Source organism: Bos taurus, chromosome 20 (genome assembly GCF_002263795.3).
Source record: "Bos taurus isolate L1 Dominette 01449 registration number 42190680 breed Hereford chromosome 20, ARS-UCD2.0, whole genome shotgun sequence".
Lineage (NCBI taxonomy): Eukaryota > Metazoa > Chordata > Mammalia > Artiodactyla > Bovidae > Bos > Bos taurus.
Genome location: NC_037347.1, coordinates 48,970,708 through 48,989,914, shown reverse-complemented (window position 1 = coordinate 48,989,914; position 19,207 = coordinate 48,970,708). Strand labels below are relative to the sequence as shown.

General features: G+C 34.6%; 1 protein-coding gene across 4 annotated transcripts in view; it reads right to left on the bottom strand.

The window, feature by feature from the left end:
• Positions 1–19,207, bottom strand: part of CDH10 (cadherin 10) — a 186,571-nt gene that overhangs the window by 8,514 nt on the left and 158,850 nt on the right. For 3 of the 4 annotated variants that reach the window (XM_024981381.2, NM_001076266.2, XM_005221635.5), the window contains exons 7-10: positions 18,455–18,708; positions 13,186–13,322; positions 7,777–7,898; positions 3,098–3,206 (exon numbers count right to left, since the gene is read on the bottom strand). In XM_024981381.2, coding sequence (XP_024837149.1) covers positions 3,098–3,206; positions 7,777–7,898; positions 13,186–13,322; positions 18,455–18,708 — 622 coding nt within the window. Of the gene's footprint in view, positions 1–3,097; positions 3,207–7,776; positions 7,899–13,185; positions 13,323–18,454; positions 18,709–19,207 lie in introns of those variants that run through there. The other variant, XM_015459114.3, reaches the window with a different exon arrangement.

The window sequence follows — 19,207 nt, the reverse complement described above, 5'->3', positions numbered from 1 at the left end:
CTTACTAAACTTTTAACTAATTCTCACACATGTTCAAAATGGTGGATTTTTATAAGCGGATTATTTATCAAGACTATAAAGATGGTAGCATATGATTTTTCAGTTTTCAAAAAACATAAAATATTATGCATACCTAAGAAAAAATCATAATAAATGGTTTTTGTTTACAAATGTATGTGTCCACACACAAAAAACACATTAATCTTAATATTCATGAAGAAAAATATTAGGTAGTAGCACTTTTAGAATCAATAAAACAGTCAAAAACTTTCAAAAGTCCCAATATATGAAGAACAGTGAGCTAATTACTTATTTTTTTTAAACTTAGATTTCCACCCATTAAAATTAATTTAGTGCATAATTTAAATAGCTGGTGGAAGACACTAATGTAAGAGTACCTGACAGACATACTGAAAGAAGTAGGGACTTAATCTAGCCTCTACTACCTAGTACATTGCTACTGATATGTCCTTTATCTGATAACTTATCCAGTATCCTCAAATCTGGGTTGTGAGTTAATAATATTTCTTTAGCTTTATATAACAAATACTGAAAAATAAATATACATGGATGATAATTTCACATTTTGTCCAATGTGCTGGGTCTTGTTTAGCCACCCCACAGGGCTGTTTAAGATGCCAGTGTAGGTAAGGGAGTGTTCGGCAATTGCTAAATCAAAGAAGCAGGTTAGAAAAATTGTAAAAGAAGAGGGGTGAAAACATTTTTGCAATATACTGGTTGAACATAAAGTAATCATTTCCAAAATTTTAGCAAGAAGTTAAATCTTACTACATCAGTAGATTACTACATAAGCTAGGAAAGTAGACTAGCAAAACAGATGGGCACAAGCAAATTTAATAAATCAACTGTAACCCTAATAATTTTGCAATTTTGACTTCTCTTCCAATAAGTGTTAGGATACAGCTCTTCCTTTCACAAACCTACACTAAAATAAATCATTTATATGCATGTGAGTATTTTTATAATCTTCTTGCTTAGACGTTTTTAACTTTTCAAAAATTTCAAAATCTTAATTTTACCTACAATAGCTTTGATACGTTAAAGAGTCAACAGAAGTTTTACAATCCACCTGCGATGAGGGAGACCTGGCTTCGATCCCTGGATTAGGAAGGTCCCCTGGAGAAGGGAAAGGCTACCCACTCCAGTATCCTGGCCTGGAGAATTCCATGGACTGTACAGTCCATGGGGGTCACAAAGAGTCAAACACGACTGAGTGACTTCCAGTTTAACCATTCTATACAAATCATTTTATTAAGTATTCAGAAAAATCATCATAAAGCTTTTGATCTGTAAATAAGTCAAAAGTGAGGGATTCTTAAGCATGGGATACCAAGTGTAGTATCACAGAGGCAGGAAATGTATTTTTAAAACAATGAAAAATTAAAAGATTTTTAAGATGAGGCTATAGATAAATGCAAGGGTATTTTTTCAAGAAGATCAACTTTAAGGTCATGTCTGTCATTGGAATTTCTTTCAAAATTCACCCATTAATAGAAAGTAGTGAATTTATGCAAGATTAGATCAAATATTTCATCAGACTTTACTGGTATTCTAGTTATGTTCAGGTTTGTATTCATATGGCTTCAGCCTTAGGATCAGGAACTATACCTAATATAGGAAAATGGTACTATTTATCAAAAATTAATTAAGATTGGCCTTAAATTGTTTCCCCAGTAACTGTGAAATGCCGTGATAAGACAGTACTATTTCAAGTCTCTATTCCTTTTTAAAATTGAGAAGTGGCTTGTTGAGATCCAGGGCTCAGTTTAACAAGAATATAATACAAGTTAAAATACAATTAGAAAGAGGTTCAATATTGTCAACTCAGTACAAAGAATGCCACGTCTCAATACTATGTATAAGTTACCAGATTCAGCAAATTAAAATTATGGGTGTTGTTTTTCTGATATTCAGATGTAATTGGGCATTTTGCATTTTATCTACCAATTCTATGTTAATTTTTCCAATCACAATTATTTTAGGGGTCCAAAGGAGTAGAATGGCTTCCCTGATGACTCAGGCAGTAAAGAATCTGGCTGCAATGCAGGAGACCCAGGTTCCATTCCTGGGTCAGGAAGATCCCCTGGAGAAGGGAGTAGGAACCCGCTTCAGTATTCTTGCCTGGGGAATCCCATGGACAGAGAAGCCTGGCAGACAAAGTAGTCCATGGGGTCTCAAAGAGTCAAACACGACTGAGTGACTAACACACACAGAGGGATAGAAAACATAGACATTTCAAAAGCTCAGATTTAGTAAACAGATGTTACCAACTGATGCAATCCCTTCAACTGATTTGTGCAAAAATCCTATGATATTAAAAATGAGTAGTTGCTCAGTGTAAAACTATCCATTATCCTAAACTGCTTTCTGAAAGCCCACCAGATGTACTATAGCAACCTCGCTCTGCCAGTATACATACATGGAAAGTATTGTACATATGCCAACGTAATTATTAGATTTCTTGCAAGAATATATAATTATATCTATAGCAGGTCTAAAACAAGCATACCTGTTTTGTTTCTGCTTTTTTTAAAAAAAAGAATTCAATAAATATGTTTAGTATTTTTGATCACGTATAAAATTCATATGTTACATAGGAAAATAGTGTATCTCGTCTTTGCCAACTGTTTTTGCTCTCAGTTCCCTCACAGGCTAATGTGGCTGCTTTTTTCTTTTATTTTCTTTGTCTCTTCTAGGCCTTTTGACTATGGTGAATCTGTTGTTGCTAAATCTCATTGAAGTTTCCACAAGAGTCTCACCAAGACATTCATTTCCCTGTGTGGCTTACTATTTTGTTATAGGAACTGATTATTTCTGGCCTTTCTGAAGTTTGCAAGATCCAATGTTTTCATTAATAACCATATACTGTCTTCTTTCATGTATTTTATTATTTAAAATTCAACAAAGTAAACTCTGTTATGTAAGAAATTACCAAAATATCTTATTAAAAATCTAATGAAAACAAACCTTTGCAAACAGATCTGTAAATTAATATATCATGTATATGTAGCTGTTAACTTGGAGAAAATTTCTTGTTAAGTCACCTTAAATCATAATGAACCATTATAAAATTTACCTTCGTTGTCTTGTACTGTGAAGTTTGGATTGACAGCAGCTAAACTGAAGAAAAATTTCTGTCCACCTAAAGGATCATCTTTGTCTACTGCACTTATAGTCTGTATTAGCTGCAGAAGAGAAAAAAATGTACATTTATCAAGCTTCCATGGGTAGAATCTTCTTTATAATATTTAATTTTTAGTATCCAATTTGTCCAACATTTTTTAAAGACAATTATTTTCTTCCTTATAAGCATGCACCTTTATTTCAGTTATTCTATACTTTTATTACACAACAACAACACTCTCACTCTCTCGATTTTGTTTCTGTCTCTTTTTTCTCACTGTCAATTTCTCCTAAATACTATCCATTTTTTAATTAAAATAATGAGCAATAACATAGTATTCTTTATAGTTTTAAGAATTTAGATATAACATTTGAGATAAGTAGGTATTTCATATATGTTTAAACATTTATCTAGAGGAGTTATTTAATGTAGGAAAATTTAGAAAGTTATAATTATAGCTTCCTTCTTCATCAAAAATAAAGTGAAAACTATTCAAAGAATGTGAAAATTTTATAGAATCATTATGCATAACTTTATAAAGGAAAGAAAAACATTATATATTTTAGAGTAATCATCATTTGCACTCTCAATAGAATTATATATTTTTTAATTCAACATATACATACTATGGAGAATGGTTATTTTATAAGGGTTAGCTCTGATTTATTTTAGGATAAGAGAATATAAGAGACTAGTAACAAAATATAACACCTCATACAATGATCATATCACATTTTGAACATATTGTATAATAATTAATATTATACATATATAACAGCTATATATTGTTGCATATATATCGATTTTTCTTCAACTTATATGTATAATAACATTTTATGTGTTTTCGCATGTTTTCAAGAAGGCTTCAAAGTTGTTAAATATGTCAATGCTTATATAAATGGTCAAATTGATTCTTAAAGGAATATACTTTTTACTGCATTAATTTAATATTACATGGATATTTGATGGAAATGTTTGTTACTGGTGTTTTGTTGATTAAAAAGGGACTCAATCTCTGGGAGTTGGTGGATGGACAGGAAAGCCTGGTGTGCTGCAGTCCATGGAATCTCAAAGAGTCAGACACGACTGAGTGAACTGAAATGAAGTTTAAAACTGTAAAATAATTAGAAAAATAAATTATTTTAACTATTCCATATTAAATTATTTTTTCTCTTATACTGTTCTATAAAAATAAAAATGGAAGTACTCCCTAATCATTTACTTCAAAGTGATGCAAGAAATATAACTGGACCAAACAAAGAGAAATATTTATCATTTAGAAATAAGTAGCAGAAAATGGCAACCCACTCCAGTACTCTTGCCTGGAAAATCCCATGGACTGAGGGGCCTGGTGGGCTGCAGTCCATGGGGTAGCTGGGAGTTGGACACAACTGAGCGACTTCACTTTCACTTTTCACTTTCATGCATTGGAGAGGGAAATGGCAACCCACTCCAGTGTTCTCGCCTGGAGAATCCCAGGGACGGGGAGCCTGGTGGGCTGCCGTCTATGGGGTCGTAGAGAGTCGGACACGACTGAAGCAACTTCTTAGCAGCAGGAGCAGAAAAATAATTTAAAACGTGAAATAATTCAAAATATTTCTTTAAAAATATAACATCATTTTATGATTTTTAGTGGTAATTTAAGATTAAATAAAGCAAGAATTTATGGCTAATGACTTATCCATTTAATAAAAAACAAAAGATGGTACATATATAAAGCAGTTAATACAATCTTTCAGAGTTTGCTCAAACTAATGTTATTGAGTCAATGATATTAAATATTATTAAAATATATTTTATTTACTAAAGGAGTAAGTCATGCCTGAGAGAAAATGGAAGAAAGAGAAATAGCCAGTCCTCTCTTCTGCCCTTTCCCAAGGTCCTCTGACTATGAAATGGAAAAATTAGGAGTCTGGTTGCCTCATTCAATAATTGTTGTTGTCCAGTCGCTAAGTCGTGTCTGACTGGGAACTCATGCACTGCAGCACACCAGACCTCTCTGTCCCTCACTATCTCCTGGAGTTTGCCCAAGTTCATGGCCATTGAATCTGTGATGCTATCCAACCATCTCATCCTCTGCTGCCCTCTTCTTCTCCTTTTGCCTTCAATTGTTCAAGCATAAGAAGGGACTATTCATACATGTAAATTACATCCTTTTCCCAGGGGGAAAGTCTTCTACCCTTCAGATGGAGAACAGACAAGAAAAGAGTGTGGTGCATGCTAAATTGCTTCTGTTGTGTCTGACTCTGTGCAGCCCTTTGGACTGTAGCCTGCCAGGTTCCTCTGCCCATGGGATTCTTCAGGCAAGAATAATGAAGTGGGTTGCCATTTCTTTCTCCCAGGGAATCTTCCCTACCCAGAGATCAGGGACTGAACCCGTGTCTCTTATGTTTCCTTCATTGGCAGGTTGGTTCTTTAGCACTAGCACTATCTGGGAAGCCCCAAGAAAGGAGGAGGGGTGGCACTTAGCTTTATTTCTGTCTCACTGGGGCGTCCCAGGTGACGCGGGTGATAAAGAATCCACTTGCCAATGCAAGAGATGTGGATTTGAACCCTGTGTAGGGAAGACCCCCTGGAGTAGGAAGTGGTAACCCACTCCAGTATTCTTACCTGGAAAATTCCATAAACAGAGGAGCCTGGCGGCTACAGTCCATGAGACCACAAAGAGTCAGACATGACTGAGCAACTTAGCACACAAAACATACTCTCACTGTGTCCACACCCCAAATGAATGGAATTATGTTCCATACTGATTAAATGCTGCTCTTAAAGAGCACATAATTTAGAGAAGTTCTGGGTAGACTGAACTACTATCTAAATAACTAAAGCAAATCCAGAAGTTCCCCAAAGCTCCTACTTCCCTGGAAGGAGGGAAGACAGACTTAACAAATTAATTTCAAGAAAGGCTCAGTAAGGAAAGACTTTATCAAATAACTATTTTGATTTTGCCTGCTAGGATGACGTAACCTAGAATTCCATCAGTGAGTTTAGTTCAAGCAAACATGTTTCTGCCTATGAGACCAAAATGACATCTAACAAGCTGGTCTTATTAAAAGTAACTAATATGGGAGGGGTTTGCACATGCAGCCAATTAGACAAAAATTAATAATCATGTTCTTCCTGTCAAGTCTGTCAAAATAGACGACTTTTTAAAATTAACATCATCTTTGATTTTCCCTCAATATACCAACTTGTTTTTAAAAGTTCAAAGAATATGAAATTACTGAGCTAGATATAGGTTCAAAAAAAGAAAAAAGGCATAAGGAAAATAAACAAACACAATCCCTTATTTTGTGTATTTTGAATACATTTGGGAATGAATATTTATAATTACTCAAATGCTCTGAAAAGATAGCTCTTGAAAATCAAATAGAATAACCATAGAGGGAGCAATGTATGCAGCAGTTTCAAAGTGGGTAATTCATCTCCTACAGAAAAGGCTTCAACTTATATCATGCTGAGCCTGCCAAGCACAGAACTATTTGGAATGGTATTTTTAGGGCACACTGTTTCATGAAGAAGTAGGTCGGAAGTAGCTAAGTCCTTTAAATATTCCAAATTAAACATTTCCATAACATTTTCAACTAAAAAAAACGAATCCAATTGCAGCAATTTTACCATTTCAGACAATAGACAGGCTATTGAATTCCTGTTAGAATCTTCCGAAGGAAGAATTTATTACACAATATAATTTGCATAAAAATGTAACAATGACATTGATGTTTATAAAGAGCATCAAACGAAGTCTAAACACAATACAGTTTCGTAATGGCTTCTCTTTCTTTAATAAAACACGTTTGATTTCCAATTATTATTTATAACATGCAGCTCCCTTCTGTGAAAACGGCACTCAAACCAATTAAGACCATTTCTTTCAACCATACAGGCTGGCGCTTTTCAAACAACAGAATGAGCCCACTGAGGAAAAGATTTGAAGAGTTATAAACAAAGCTGGTATAGGAAGAATGTTCTAAAGGATGAAAACCAAGTCATTAAGGACTTTATGTGTTGCTGTAATGATGAAACACAAGTCTAAGCCTTAGGAGCGAGTTCTTTTGCCCCTGCTCCAAAATTGTATTTGCATATGTTGGAAGAGTGATGGAATGTTTTGATGATCTCAAGTATTTGTGTTTTCCCCAACTTTCATTTCCTGTCTTGCAAGCAGTTACAAATATTTATCTAATGACACATCAGCATTTCTTTTCCCTTTTGTTTATACATTTGTCTTTGTTTTTGAAAGTTAAAAAGTTATTTCCTCTTACACCTTAAGTTTTGCAGCTAGTATTTCATATCTGCCTGCAATGCAGGAGACTCAGGTTCGATTCCTGGGTCAGGAAGATCCCCTGGAGACAGGAATGGCTATTCACTCCAGTATTCTTGCCTGGAGAATTCAATGGATAGATAAGCCTGGAGGGCTGCAGTCCATGGTATCTCAAAGAGTAGGACACGACTGAGCAACTAACACTCACTAACTAACTTGGCTTTGCTATTTGTTTGTTCTAATTATATTTCTGGGACTTTCAATGAATGATTTTATCTCTTTGCTCATTCCTCTAAAGATTAGGAAAAGAAAAATATTTGAAGTGCCCGTTAAAAATCTTCCTATGCTTTTAAATCCTATGGGTGCTTACCTGTCCTGGTCTGGCATTTTCACAGACAAAAGTATCATAGAACACAGCAAATTGTGGGGCATTGTCATTAACATCCAAAATTCTCACGAAAACAGCCACTCGAGTCATCTCTTTGGGATTGTCTGAAAAAGGAGAGGAAAAGTTTGTTTAGGAAGACACATTTTTACACCAGATTTATTTTATATAAGCATCTTGTAGATATTAAAGGCTCATGTTCAAATAAGCATCAACTTAATCCTATTACTGTAATGAACAAATGCAATAAAGAAAATTACTACAGAGCCTAATTAAGTAGTCATGAATTCAGCTATTATTGGGCTCAAGAGTACTATTAGTATTTTGAAAAATCTTTTTAAAAGCACGATGTAGTGTAATTGATTTCATGTAATATTTGTGTCTTCACTCTCCAAATGTACAACATAAGAACAAATATTTATTAAATCTTTATTATAGATCATTAGATTTCTTAATTTATACCTTTTTTTTTGGATAAAGAGTAGTATTAGATAAATCAGTAATTCGCCTGAGGTCATCTTCTATGTGGTAGTTGTTAATTACAACCTACCCTTCTGACTACTTTTATCACTAAAATATATTTCAACAGCTACTGTCAACTATCCTTTTGGAAATTTTACTATATACCTACTATCAAATTGAATGGAAATTTACAACAAAACACAAGATTTTAAATGTTTCATTAATAAAATTGTTAATTGTACCATTTCATCAATATAAGCTCAAATTTGTATAACAATATTAGTTCAATAGTTACATGTAGTATAATAATCATTATTTTTTTGCCAAAATCAAGATCATCAAAGTTTTCACATAAAAACATGCATTTTTTGTAAATTTTAAAATGTAATTTTAAAACATGTCTGTTTAGCTTATCCTTGGATAACAAACTCATATTAATCATAACTGTATTTTCCCCTCTAAGGATTTTTCCAGGAACTTGCACTGATATCCTGAGAGTGTTTGGGCATCTTAAATTAAGATTATAGTCATCAGCCTTCATGATCTCAAAATCTCAGTCTCTGGATATAGTTCAAGTTCTTTGTGAACTCTGGCAAAATCAAACTCAAGATCAATATAAAAGAAGAAAGGAGTAATTAGCTAAAAATAAAGCAAAGCAAAAAAAAAAAAAGTAGGTGAGCTGGGGGATAGTAACCATCTTATTAAATGGCCTCTATCTACATGGGTTATGAATAATGATTTTCCCTTTGTGAAATTTATTTGAATTTCTAATTTTGTCTAAATAGTTTTCAGATACAAGGGTTAAAAAAATCTTCTCAGGTACAAACACGGAGTACCTCACAACACAAAATAATTTATTTCTCCTTCCTTTTCTTCATATAATTATAATGTAACTAAAATAATGAAATCAGCAGTTTCAAAAAGTAACATCTAAAACTAATTGTTTGGCAGGGAGGCAGACAGAATTCTAAATCCATTTGAAATGGATTTACCTTTCTTTCCTCTTTTCAAGAGAAGATTTAAAACACTTCCCTTCTTTAACACTATTGTTCAGTCCTCCTTCAACCTTCTTAACCCCAAAATATTCAGCTCTCAGGTTCTAATTTCATATTTGCCCATCTACTGCTACATGCTTTCACTTCTTAGTATGTCAGGTGGTTATTAGAGTTTAGACTCTGGAGTCAGACTTGATTCCCAGGTTCACCATTCATTCAGTGTTTAACTTTGTCCAGTTTACACTCTTTCTCTAATGCCTCAGTTTACTCAACATGAATCAAAATAGAACTTCTGATCTTATGAAGTTATTTGAATAACTAGGTGAGTGAATACAAGAAAATTTCTTATCAAAGTATCAGTTCGTTGGTAAACACTCAACACTAATACACGTTGTTATCGGGGGCTTCCTGATAGCTCAGTTGGTAAAGAATCCGCCTGCTATGCAGGAGACCCCGGGCTGATTCCTGGGTGGGGAAGATCCCCTAGAGAAGGGAACAGCTACAGATTCCAGTATTCTGGCCTGGAGAATTCCATGGATTGTATTGTCCATGGGGTTGCAAAGAGCTGGACACGACTGAGTGACTTTCACTCTCAATACACATTGACTAATGTTGTTAAGATTGTCTTTATTATCACTGTCATATGCTCTTCATTTCCTTACATTGTTTAAAAGCTTAATCTATCTCCATACAAAGCATCTACACAATAAAAATACATCAACTAGTTTTCTTACAGTTCCTGTGGGTCTCAGGAGGAGTACTTTTGGGGAAAAGTGGAGAGAAGAGAAAAATGCTATTTTTTCCACTATTTTTCTACTTCTCTTATTCCTAAACCATTTGCTAATACCCAGAGGCATAGTGATTCACCTATAAATGAATCCTCAACTACCCAGAGTTACTTGTTGCTATGGGGAAGAGTGGGGAGGTATGATTCATATTTTCTAGAATGTGCTCTTTAACCTACTTTTATAGTTAGGGGACATAAGCAAAATGTTTTCTTTCAATACAAAGTCTTGACATAAAAATAACTCTTTTGTTGGTAGCAATTCACTTTCTAACTGTGCCACAGAAGCCAAGAAAGACGGAAAAGTTTCACATCTAAAAAAATTGCACTGTCAGTCCCTTCCCTAACACAATACAGAGATTCTCCAGCCTCTTTACACATAACTCAAGGCTCTTCAAATCAAAAGCTAAATCCACAGGGATAAACATGCTTTGTAAAGCATCAGGCCTGGAGTCATCTATTCAAAAAAAACAGTGCTTACACTAATCTTTTTACTGGCAGATGTGGCAGCTTATGTATAAATAAAAATATAAAGCCTTCCCAGGAAGCATCATACTGAATAGGAGCCTGCTTATTTTTACCACCTGAGCCTCTCGGCCGTCCGGCAAACTCTAGTGTAGCGAGAATTTGTGAGCAATCTAGGATCTTAAAATCTATGTCCTAAGGTAAAACCATGCCACATAGTCACAGGCTTTTCTATACCTCCAGGAAGAAGAAAATATAAATCGCCATGTAGAAATCCCAGGCTTTAGAAAGAAGTATCTTTTGTACCTCCTTAGGGCAAGAGTTTCCACTAATAAGGAAGCAGGTATAGAAAATGGAGCCCTTAGTCAGAAACTTTGCTCTGCTATTCTCAGAATGTATTGCAATGCTTATAGTTTAATTCTGATATGGTTATAGGAACTCATTGATTTCTACAACCCTGTGTTTTACAATCCCTGATGGTGACCTTAGTTTTAGATTTTATATTCTCCACATAGCATTTAATTTTTTTCCCCAAGAAGAATAAATTACTCCATGGTATAATGCACTAAATGACTGCCTAGAATAGAACTTGCCATATGATATGATACACTGCTAAGGAATGTAGAATTAAACTGTTAGAGGCAGGATCTGGAAAAACATTGATAAGATGTACATTTTTAGGTCATTCTGCACTGTTCTGGATGAATGGCACACTTAGTGTTCAAAATCTAGCAAAAACCATGCCCTATATGCTGTTTTCCCTCTCACCCTCATTCCATTTAATAATCGGAACAGCGTGATGGGCCCCTCACTGTGTGTGGTTTGGCAGGTAGGCATTTCCAGCAGTTACTCCATAGACTGGTTTTACTTAAGGGCAGAAAGTAGGTTTAGTTCTTAAAACGAAGAACATAATTGACTTAGCTTTTTTACAGAATTGTAATTATTTCAACTAGCTTTAGAAGTTAAATTTCTCAAAGTATCTGAAACGGAAAATGCAATTCCTAGCTCATTAGGCTTGAATAAGGGGCTTGACTAGAGCAGAGAGCACAAACAATCGTGATTTTGGAATAATCAGACTGGATCCTGTCAGGCATATTTAACATTGTGATATGGATACAGATACAGAAATAAAATCTTTCCTTAAGAAAACCTCAAAAATTCTTCAGTTCACTCTGAGAGGTACAGCCATTTATATTTCATTATGGAAAAACTGGATCGTTTGGATGGTAGAATTCATCTATATTTCAGAGCCAGATGTAAGAAAAAAATTAAGTCTAGTACTTTCTCTTGAGGCATTAAGTTCATTGCTGATGATCAACCTAGCCCAGCTCCATCCTTCTGGAGCTTGATATTTCAAATCCAGTGCCCTGCCTTCCAAATCTTGGGATGATTACTTCAAATAACTTGACCTTGATATGTATTTGTGGATTCAGCTTACTTTTTCAGATCTGAAATGTATGGTCTTTTTTTTAAACCCCATGATTTAGTCCCTCATTAATGCTTCTATGTAAGACAGAGTTGCTGTATTCCATGCACATATCATAATACAGGAATCAGAAACCATAAACAGGTTTGCATGTGTGGACAGGGCTTGCTTCAGGGGCATGTGCAATGGAGCAGGGCCTCACATTCAGAAGGCCCCACCTTTATTTAATGCTCTGCTGTTGCCATCTTAAATTTCTTCATCATATTTTAACATGAGGCCTGAGATTTTCATTTTACAATGAGCTCTAAAGATTAAGTATCCCAGTCCTGTATATGGGTAAGAACATTTGCAATTGGAGACAAATAAGACTTTGAATGGGCCTCCTAGGTGGTGCTAGAGTAAAGAACCTGTCTGCCAGTGCAAGGAACACAAGAGATGCCCGGGCTCTGTTCCTGTGCTGTCAGGATCCCCTGGAGGAGAGCATAGCAACCCACTCCAGTATTTTTGCCTGGAGCTTCCCATGGACAGAGGAGACTGGTGGGCAACAGTCCATAAGGTCACAGAGAGCTGGACACAGCTGAAGTGACTTAGCATGCATGCATGACATTGAATGCTGGCTCTGTCTGATACTAGTTGGGTGAACTTTTATAAATTAAGTATAGAATTAAGTATTAGATCTAAAAACAGAATGACTAGTTTCAAATCCCAGTTTTATTACTTCTGGCATTGTGACTTTGGATAAGTTACTAAAATCCCTGGAGTCTTACTTCATACTTTGTTAAATAAGGTCAATACAAATATTAGGAAGAAAAAATTGATTTAAATTTCTTAGAATACCTGTTTAGAGTGCTTAATGTTAGCTATTATTATGGATACCTTTGTTTCTTCACCTGTTAAAAAGAAGTAATCATATCTATCTCTGTGTTTAATGTTAAAAAATGGACTTCCAGCATTTCAGCATAAATTCTAATTCATTGTGTCCATGTGATGAATTTAATGCATTTCCCTTTCTCCCAAAGAGAATATCTTTAGTTTCTAATTCTAGATCATTTTTATTAGTTAATACTAAATGTAGATCTGTGGATGCCCACAGCTATTTCTCAGTATATATAGAAACTATTAAAAAAATTATAGGTGTTTAGGAGCCTTTTCAAACCTTAGATTAAAATTACAATTCATTTGTGCAATGAGATGGAATTATTCTTAATATAAAATAAAACCTAAAATTATGCTAAATATGATATACATAAAATTCATCTTACTGATTTCAGCAGCTATAACAGTAAGATTGTGCCACTGAGATAGTTCACGGTCAAGTGGCTTTGATGTATAAAGGGATCCATTTCCAGAATGTATGTTAAAGATCCTGTCAAGGTCAGTGTGGCGATCCAAGGAAAATCTGAACATAGAAGGCAGAGAAAAATACATGGCAGTATTATTGATGGCTTGCAAGAGAAAATGGTGAAATGTAGAGACACACATATAGTGATATTTAATAATTTTAGGAAAGTGCAAAGTACTGATCTAGAATGCAGACTGTGTCATGGATTTATCATACACACATACATACACTTACACACATTGACCCTCTACCATCTCCCCAAAACCTCTTCCTAAGGCTAAATTTACTTTTACAGTGCATTTAAATGCTGGTGTTCTCAATGTTTTATGTTATTAAGTCATTATGTATTGCATATTTAACTGGCCCTGATGTATTTTATCCACAAAGCTTAGAATTACAAGTTTTACCCTACCAATTGAATTTACCTAATGATTGTTAATCCTATTAGAGAATTATTACATGGGTCAAATACAAAAAATCATTCCCAGAAGCAAAGTTTCGGAGTAAGAATATTGGAGATGTTAGTTTCCTCAGAGTAGTAGGTCATCAATTTATGACAGTGTTCCAAAGTTTCAAAGTTTCAATATAACACCTGGTTTGCCTCAGTTTCTTACCTACATGTGTCACTATAAAATGTATACATTTTAACCAGAAATATTTTGAGTAAAAATATTTGGGATAGGAGATTCTAGATATTTTATCAAATAAAATCTTAGTGTATGTATTTAAAACACAACTATTCTGCAAATTGATTAAAGGCATAGTGTTGAGTGTTATTCCAAAGCCTAACAACAGGTTTATCCATCAGGATGATGTAGTTGGTATAAATCCCATTATTTTGGAGATTGTCAATCAAGGTTTAAAAGAGTAACTCTCATTGGTGGTTCTTGCCACTTCACACCCCTCATGGTTTATGAATATCTTGAAATTCTGGAGGTAGCAAGCATAATCCCCCAAGTTATCTTTAATGTTCCCTATTAAAACATTTTAAAAATAAAGCAAGATAGACATGACAAAACTAGGAGTAATAAGTTATGGCACATATTTTCCTAAGCCACGATGGTCATTTATTTAAGGCAAATGTATGAAATAGTATTTTAAATTACATTTTACAAGAAATAATACAAAATAATTTTGAAAGTGCCATAAACTCTTTTTATTATTTTCCTGTTCCAAACGTGTATAATGTTTCCAAAAAGCAGTTGAAATACATTATCTTTATGCTGGATTTTGAATAAATTACATTAGAAAAATAATTTAACATATCAATACAGTTAATGTGATTTTATGTTTGAAGATGGCTTATTTTAGATTTTTATTTTAAGTCTGTTCTAAGTGGAATAGACTAGTAATTTACAAATTTCCTTAATAAACCCCAGCCATTTCTAACAACGTAACATGAATTTAGTTTTCTATTCAAACTACATGTTTTAGCCATTCACAAATAAAGAAAAATATTGTATCTGAAATAATTCATAAATTACATTTCAAGTTGACAAAATTTTTACACTACTGAAAAATCCAACATAAATTTTACCTCCTCCTTGGAGTATTCCGTTATTACCTGAAGTAGAAGCTATCTGTCCCCTTCCATCCTAAAGCACCTTGCCATTTACCATATTGTATTAGGAGTTCATCTCACATCTCAAATAGGAAGTCAAATATGAAAACAGCAAGCATCATACTTAGTGTCTAGTACATACTCAATGAATATTACTTCTCACACTGAATCTACTTTCTTAACAAACTGAGAATTTCTTGAGAAACATATTAGTAACTGATATGGTCACACACAAATATTTGTTGAATAAAAGAAATAATGACTCCTTTGGCATTTTGGCAAGTAATAAATATCCTTATTTCTATAGAATTATGGCAGGAAATTGAAGGTTGTAAATCAAATCATATTCTTTGCCAAAGCCATTTTATATGTGTTTTGTCTTTTTTTTTTGGTAGTTCAGTTTAGAAAACAATGATAAGTTTAAATGATTATGTGAAATTATCTGGAAGATACAGAGAAATCCTAGTTCTTTTCCACAGTTGACGTAATTATTGCTGACTCTTGCACAACATAGGTTTGAATTCTATGGGTCCATTTTTACTACAAATATAAATTAGAGTATGCATTTATTAAAATAAATAAATCTGAGGTTGACTCTTCAGATGCAGAGCCATAGATGCAGAGGGCCAGCTATGAAGTTATACTCAGATTTTTTACTTCACGGGGGCAGGGGATATCTACACCCCTAATTCCCAAGTTGATCAAGGGTCAACTGTATATTTTTCAATTTTCTATTGATAAATTCTATGTATTATCTAACATTTTCATTTTAGAAATCAGTTCCAGAAGACATATTTTAGGTAAATACTTTTGATTATTGCATTAGCATCCATGATATATGACATGGACAGTGTATAATATGACCAGTATTATCCTATTGTGTGTATGTGTGTGTGTGTGTATGTGTGCACATTCAGTAGTGTCTGACTCTTTGTGACCCCATTAACTGTAGCGCTTTGGCTCATCTGTCCATGAAATTTTCCAGGCAAGAATACTGGAGTGGGTTTCCGTTTCCTACTCCAGGGGATCTTCCCAACCCAGGGATCAAACCTGGGTCTCTTCTGCCTCCTGTATCGGCAGGCAGGTTCTTTACTACTAGTGCCGCCTTGGAAGCCCCATGCTGCTGCTGCTGCTGCTGCTGCTGCTAAGTCGCTTCAGTCGTGTCCAACTCTGTGCGACCCCATAGATAGCAGCCCACCAGGCTCTGCCGACCCTGGGATTCTCCAGACAAGAACACTGGAGTGGGTTGCCGTTTCCTTCTCCAAGGCATGAAAGTGAAAAGTGAAAAGTGAAAGTGAAGTCACTCAGTCACATCCGACTCTTAGGGACCCCCTGGACTGCAGCCTACCAGGCTCCTCCATCCATGGGATTTTCCAGGCAAGAGTACTAGAGAGGGTTATCCATCTCTAAATGCATTGGTTTAGTAAGATTACTTTATTTCTTTGATTATATATACATATATATGTATATATAAATCTCCATGGTATATCAATATTAACATTCAAAAAATTCATGTTCATTTTCTGCCTTGTTAGTATAAATTCAAATACATAACAAAGAACATGGCTAGACTCTGTCATTAACAAGCAATGAAGTCATTAGTTCTGTTGCTTAGTAGATATAAATGGAGTTTTTTCTCCTGGTCCATAGATTTGCGTCCTGATGAAAAATTTAATTAAAAAAGAATCCACAGACATATTTTAACATATAATAACCATTAGTCTATAAGATGGGCTTCCCATATGGTGCTAGTGGCAAAAATCTCACCTCCCAATTCAGGAGATGTAACAGATGTGGGTTTGATCCCTGGGTTCGGAAGATGCCTGGGAAAAGGAAATAGCAACCCATTCCAGTATTCTTGCTTGGAGAATCCCTTGGACAGAGGAACCTGGCAGGCTACAGTCCATGCAGTCAGAATATATTTTATTAAGTGGAAATAGATCTTTATATCATCACTTTATAATGTCACTAGATGTAAACTGAACTTTTACTTTTTATTTTTTTTTTTTTTTAGGCAATGGCACCCCACTCCAGTACTCTTGCCTGGAAAATCCCATGGACGGAGGAGCCTGGTAGGCTGTAGTCCATGGGGTCGCTAAGAGTCGGACACGACTGAGCGACTTCCTTTTCACTTTTCACTTTCATGCATTGGAGAAGGAAATGGCAACCCACTCCAGTGTTCTTGCCTGGAGAATCCCAGGGGCAGGGGAGGCTGGTGGGCTTCCATCTATGGGGTCGAACAGAGTCGGACACGACTGAAGCGACTTAGTGGCAGCAGCAGCAAACTGAACTTTTAAAAAATACTATTTTTTATTTTAAAAAGGCTCTTTGCAAACTAGAAACACAGAACACAGGCTGTTAAAGTCAGTTAGGAGCTATGTCAAGGGAAAGCTTGTTATGTATTTAATAGGGAAAAAATAAAAGTGTATATTCAATAAATGTTTACCAAATAAATGACAAAAAAATCTTGAAAAAAAATCTAAGGAATGCAGCAATTTTAGTGAAGACAAATGGATGGGAGAAAAGACATTTATGAGAAAGTCATCCTGGCAGGTGGGAGCTATACTTGAGTACCATATGCAAGTTTTGGCTGTCAATATGTAACCTGTCATGCTGTATGTGACTATAAGAAAATGTTTAGGTAAAATTATATAAATTATATATATATAATATATATATGAATGACTGCACTTAAGATATGACAGGACTTAGAGAATTTAAACTTTGAGCTAGAGTCACATGGCACATAAAATTAGATATTCCCAGAATTCTGTTACTGCATAGTTAGGAGTCAGAGAGGTGTGTACTTGGAAACTGTACAACCATTTGAACTTCTTCTTGACTGGCCCACATTATAAAAAGAGTAAGCAAAACCAGTCTTCTCAGGATTAAGGAAGCAAATGAAATCCAAAACAACTGATGGACTAACAGCTTAAAGTGAGTAGTCATTTTGATGCTGAATATTGTATATATAGGTACTTGGTACATTTTTAAAAATGAGAGAACAAATGTCAACGAAAACTTTGTCCTTCTCATTTGTATGTATTTATCACATCTTATATGTTTTTAGGGGCCATAAGAAAACAAAGCAAAAGGAAAATTTGAAATGACTCTGATCTTTCTAGATTGTTCTAAATTGTCTGATATAACCAAAATAACAACCTAAAACTTTCCCCTTTCCTGGTAGGAATAAAGAACAGTTTCTAAAATCATAGTGCCCTATAACATTGTTATGATTATATTCATTTTAATTATTAAAACTTTTCTCAACCTCACATTTTATTTAAGAACCCGAAAATACAAATAAATCAATTTGGTTACACTGCAAATGCACAGCTGAAAAACATCTCCTTTACCTGTATCAGGCATCAGTCAGAACGATAAATACCTTAAAGAGATAGGAAGATGATGCAAGCCAGTTTTCAGTAACTGGCATAATTAAAACTGAAGCAAACTGTGAACCTTATGCCTACCCTGCCCCAGAACATAAACAATTTATTTTAAATACGTGTGCTCAGCAAATGTATGCACAGCTCTTTCAAGGCATTTAGTGCTTTAAATACAATTTCATCATCTCTCCATTTACTTCAATTCCCTTTCTTTTCATTGTAAGCATAAGCATACTTACCTAACGGGGCTAGAAGTAGAATCTGGGTCTCTTGCCATTACGGTACCAATGATTGTACCCACTTCAATATCTTCATGAACCTCAAACAGATAGGAGGATCTGCTGAAAACAGGGGGTTCATCCACATCCTCAATAGAGATTTTCACAATTGTTGTATCTTTAAAAGGTCCTAGGTAATAAAAACGTGGATCCACATGGGTATTTTCTGCTTCAACCTTCAGAGTGTAAAGCCTTCGGCTCTCATAGTCAAGTGGCTGTATTAAGAATAAATAAGTAAATAAATCATCAAATTAGATAGAAGACAATTGAATCATATGTCCTTTCCAAGTTACAGTATGACTGTTAAAGCCTAATTGAGTTCTGTCAAGTTGTTCATTAACTGTAAATAATTAAAGTAATAAAAATATAAAATAAAACTACTTTTACATATCGGGTGGAATTCAGTTTTATTTTCATGTACTTGAAATGTAGTACATCAGAATATAGGAAAATGAGAATCTAAATCTTAGAAAAATTGAAATGGAGATTAATATCTATCTTATATGATGGCATTATAAAAATGGGTTGGTGGATTGTGTGTGTGTTTGTGTGTATATATGTGTGTGCTGAGTTGCTGGCTACAGCTAAATTTTTCAAAGCAAAAAATTCAGTAATCTTTTAAAATATTTGCTGTGATGTTTCCATTCCATTTAATGGCCCATGGTAGTACATAAATTTGATGAAAGTTTGAAGACTAATACAAAACCTTTCAGC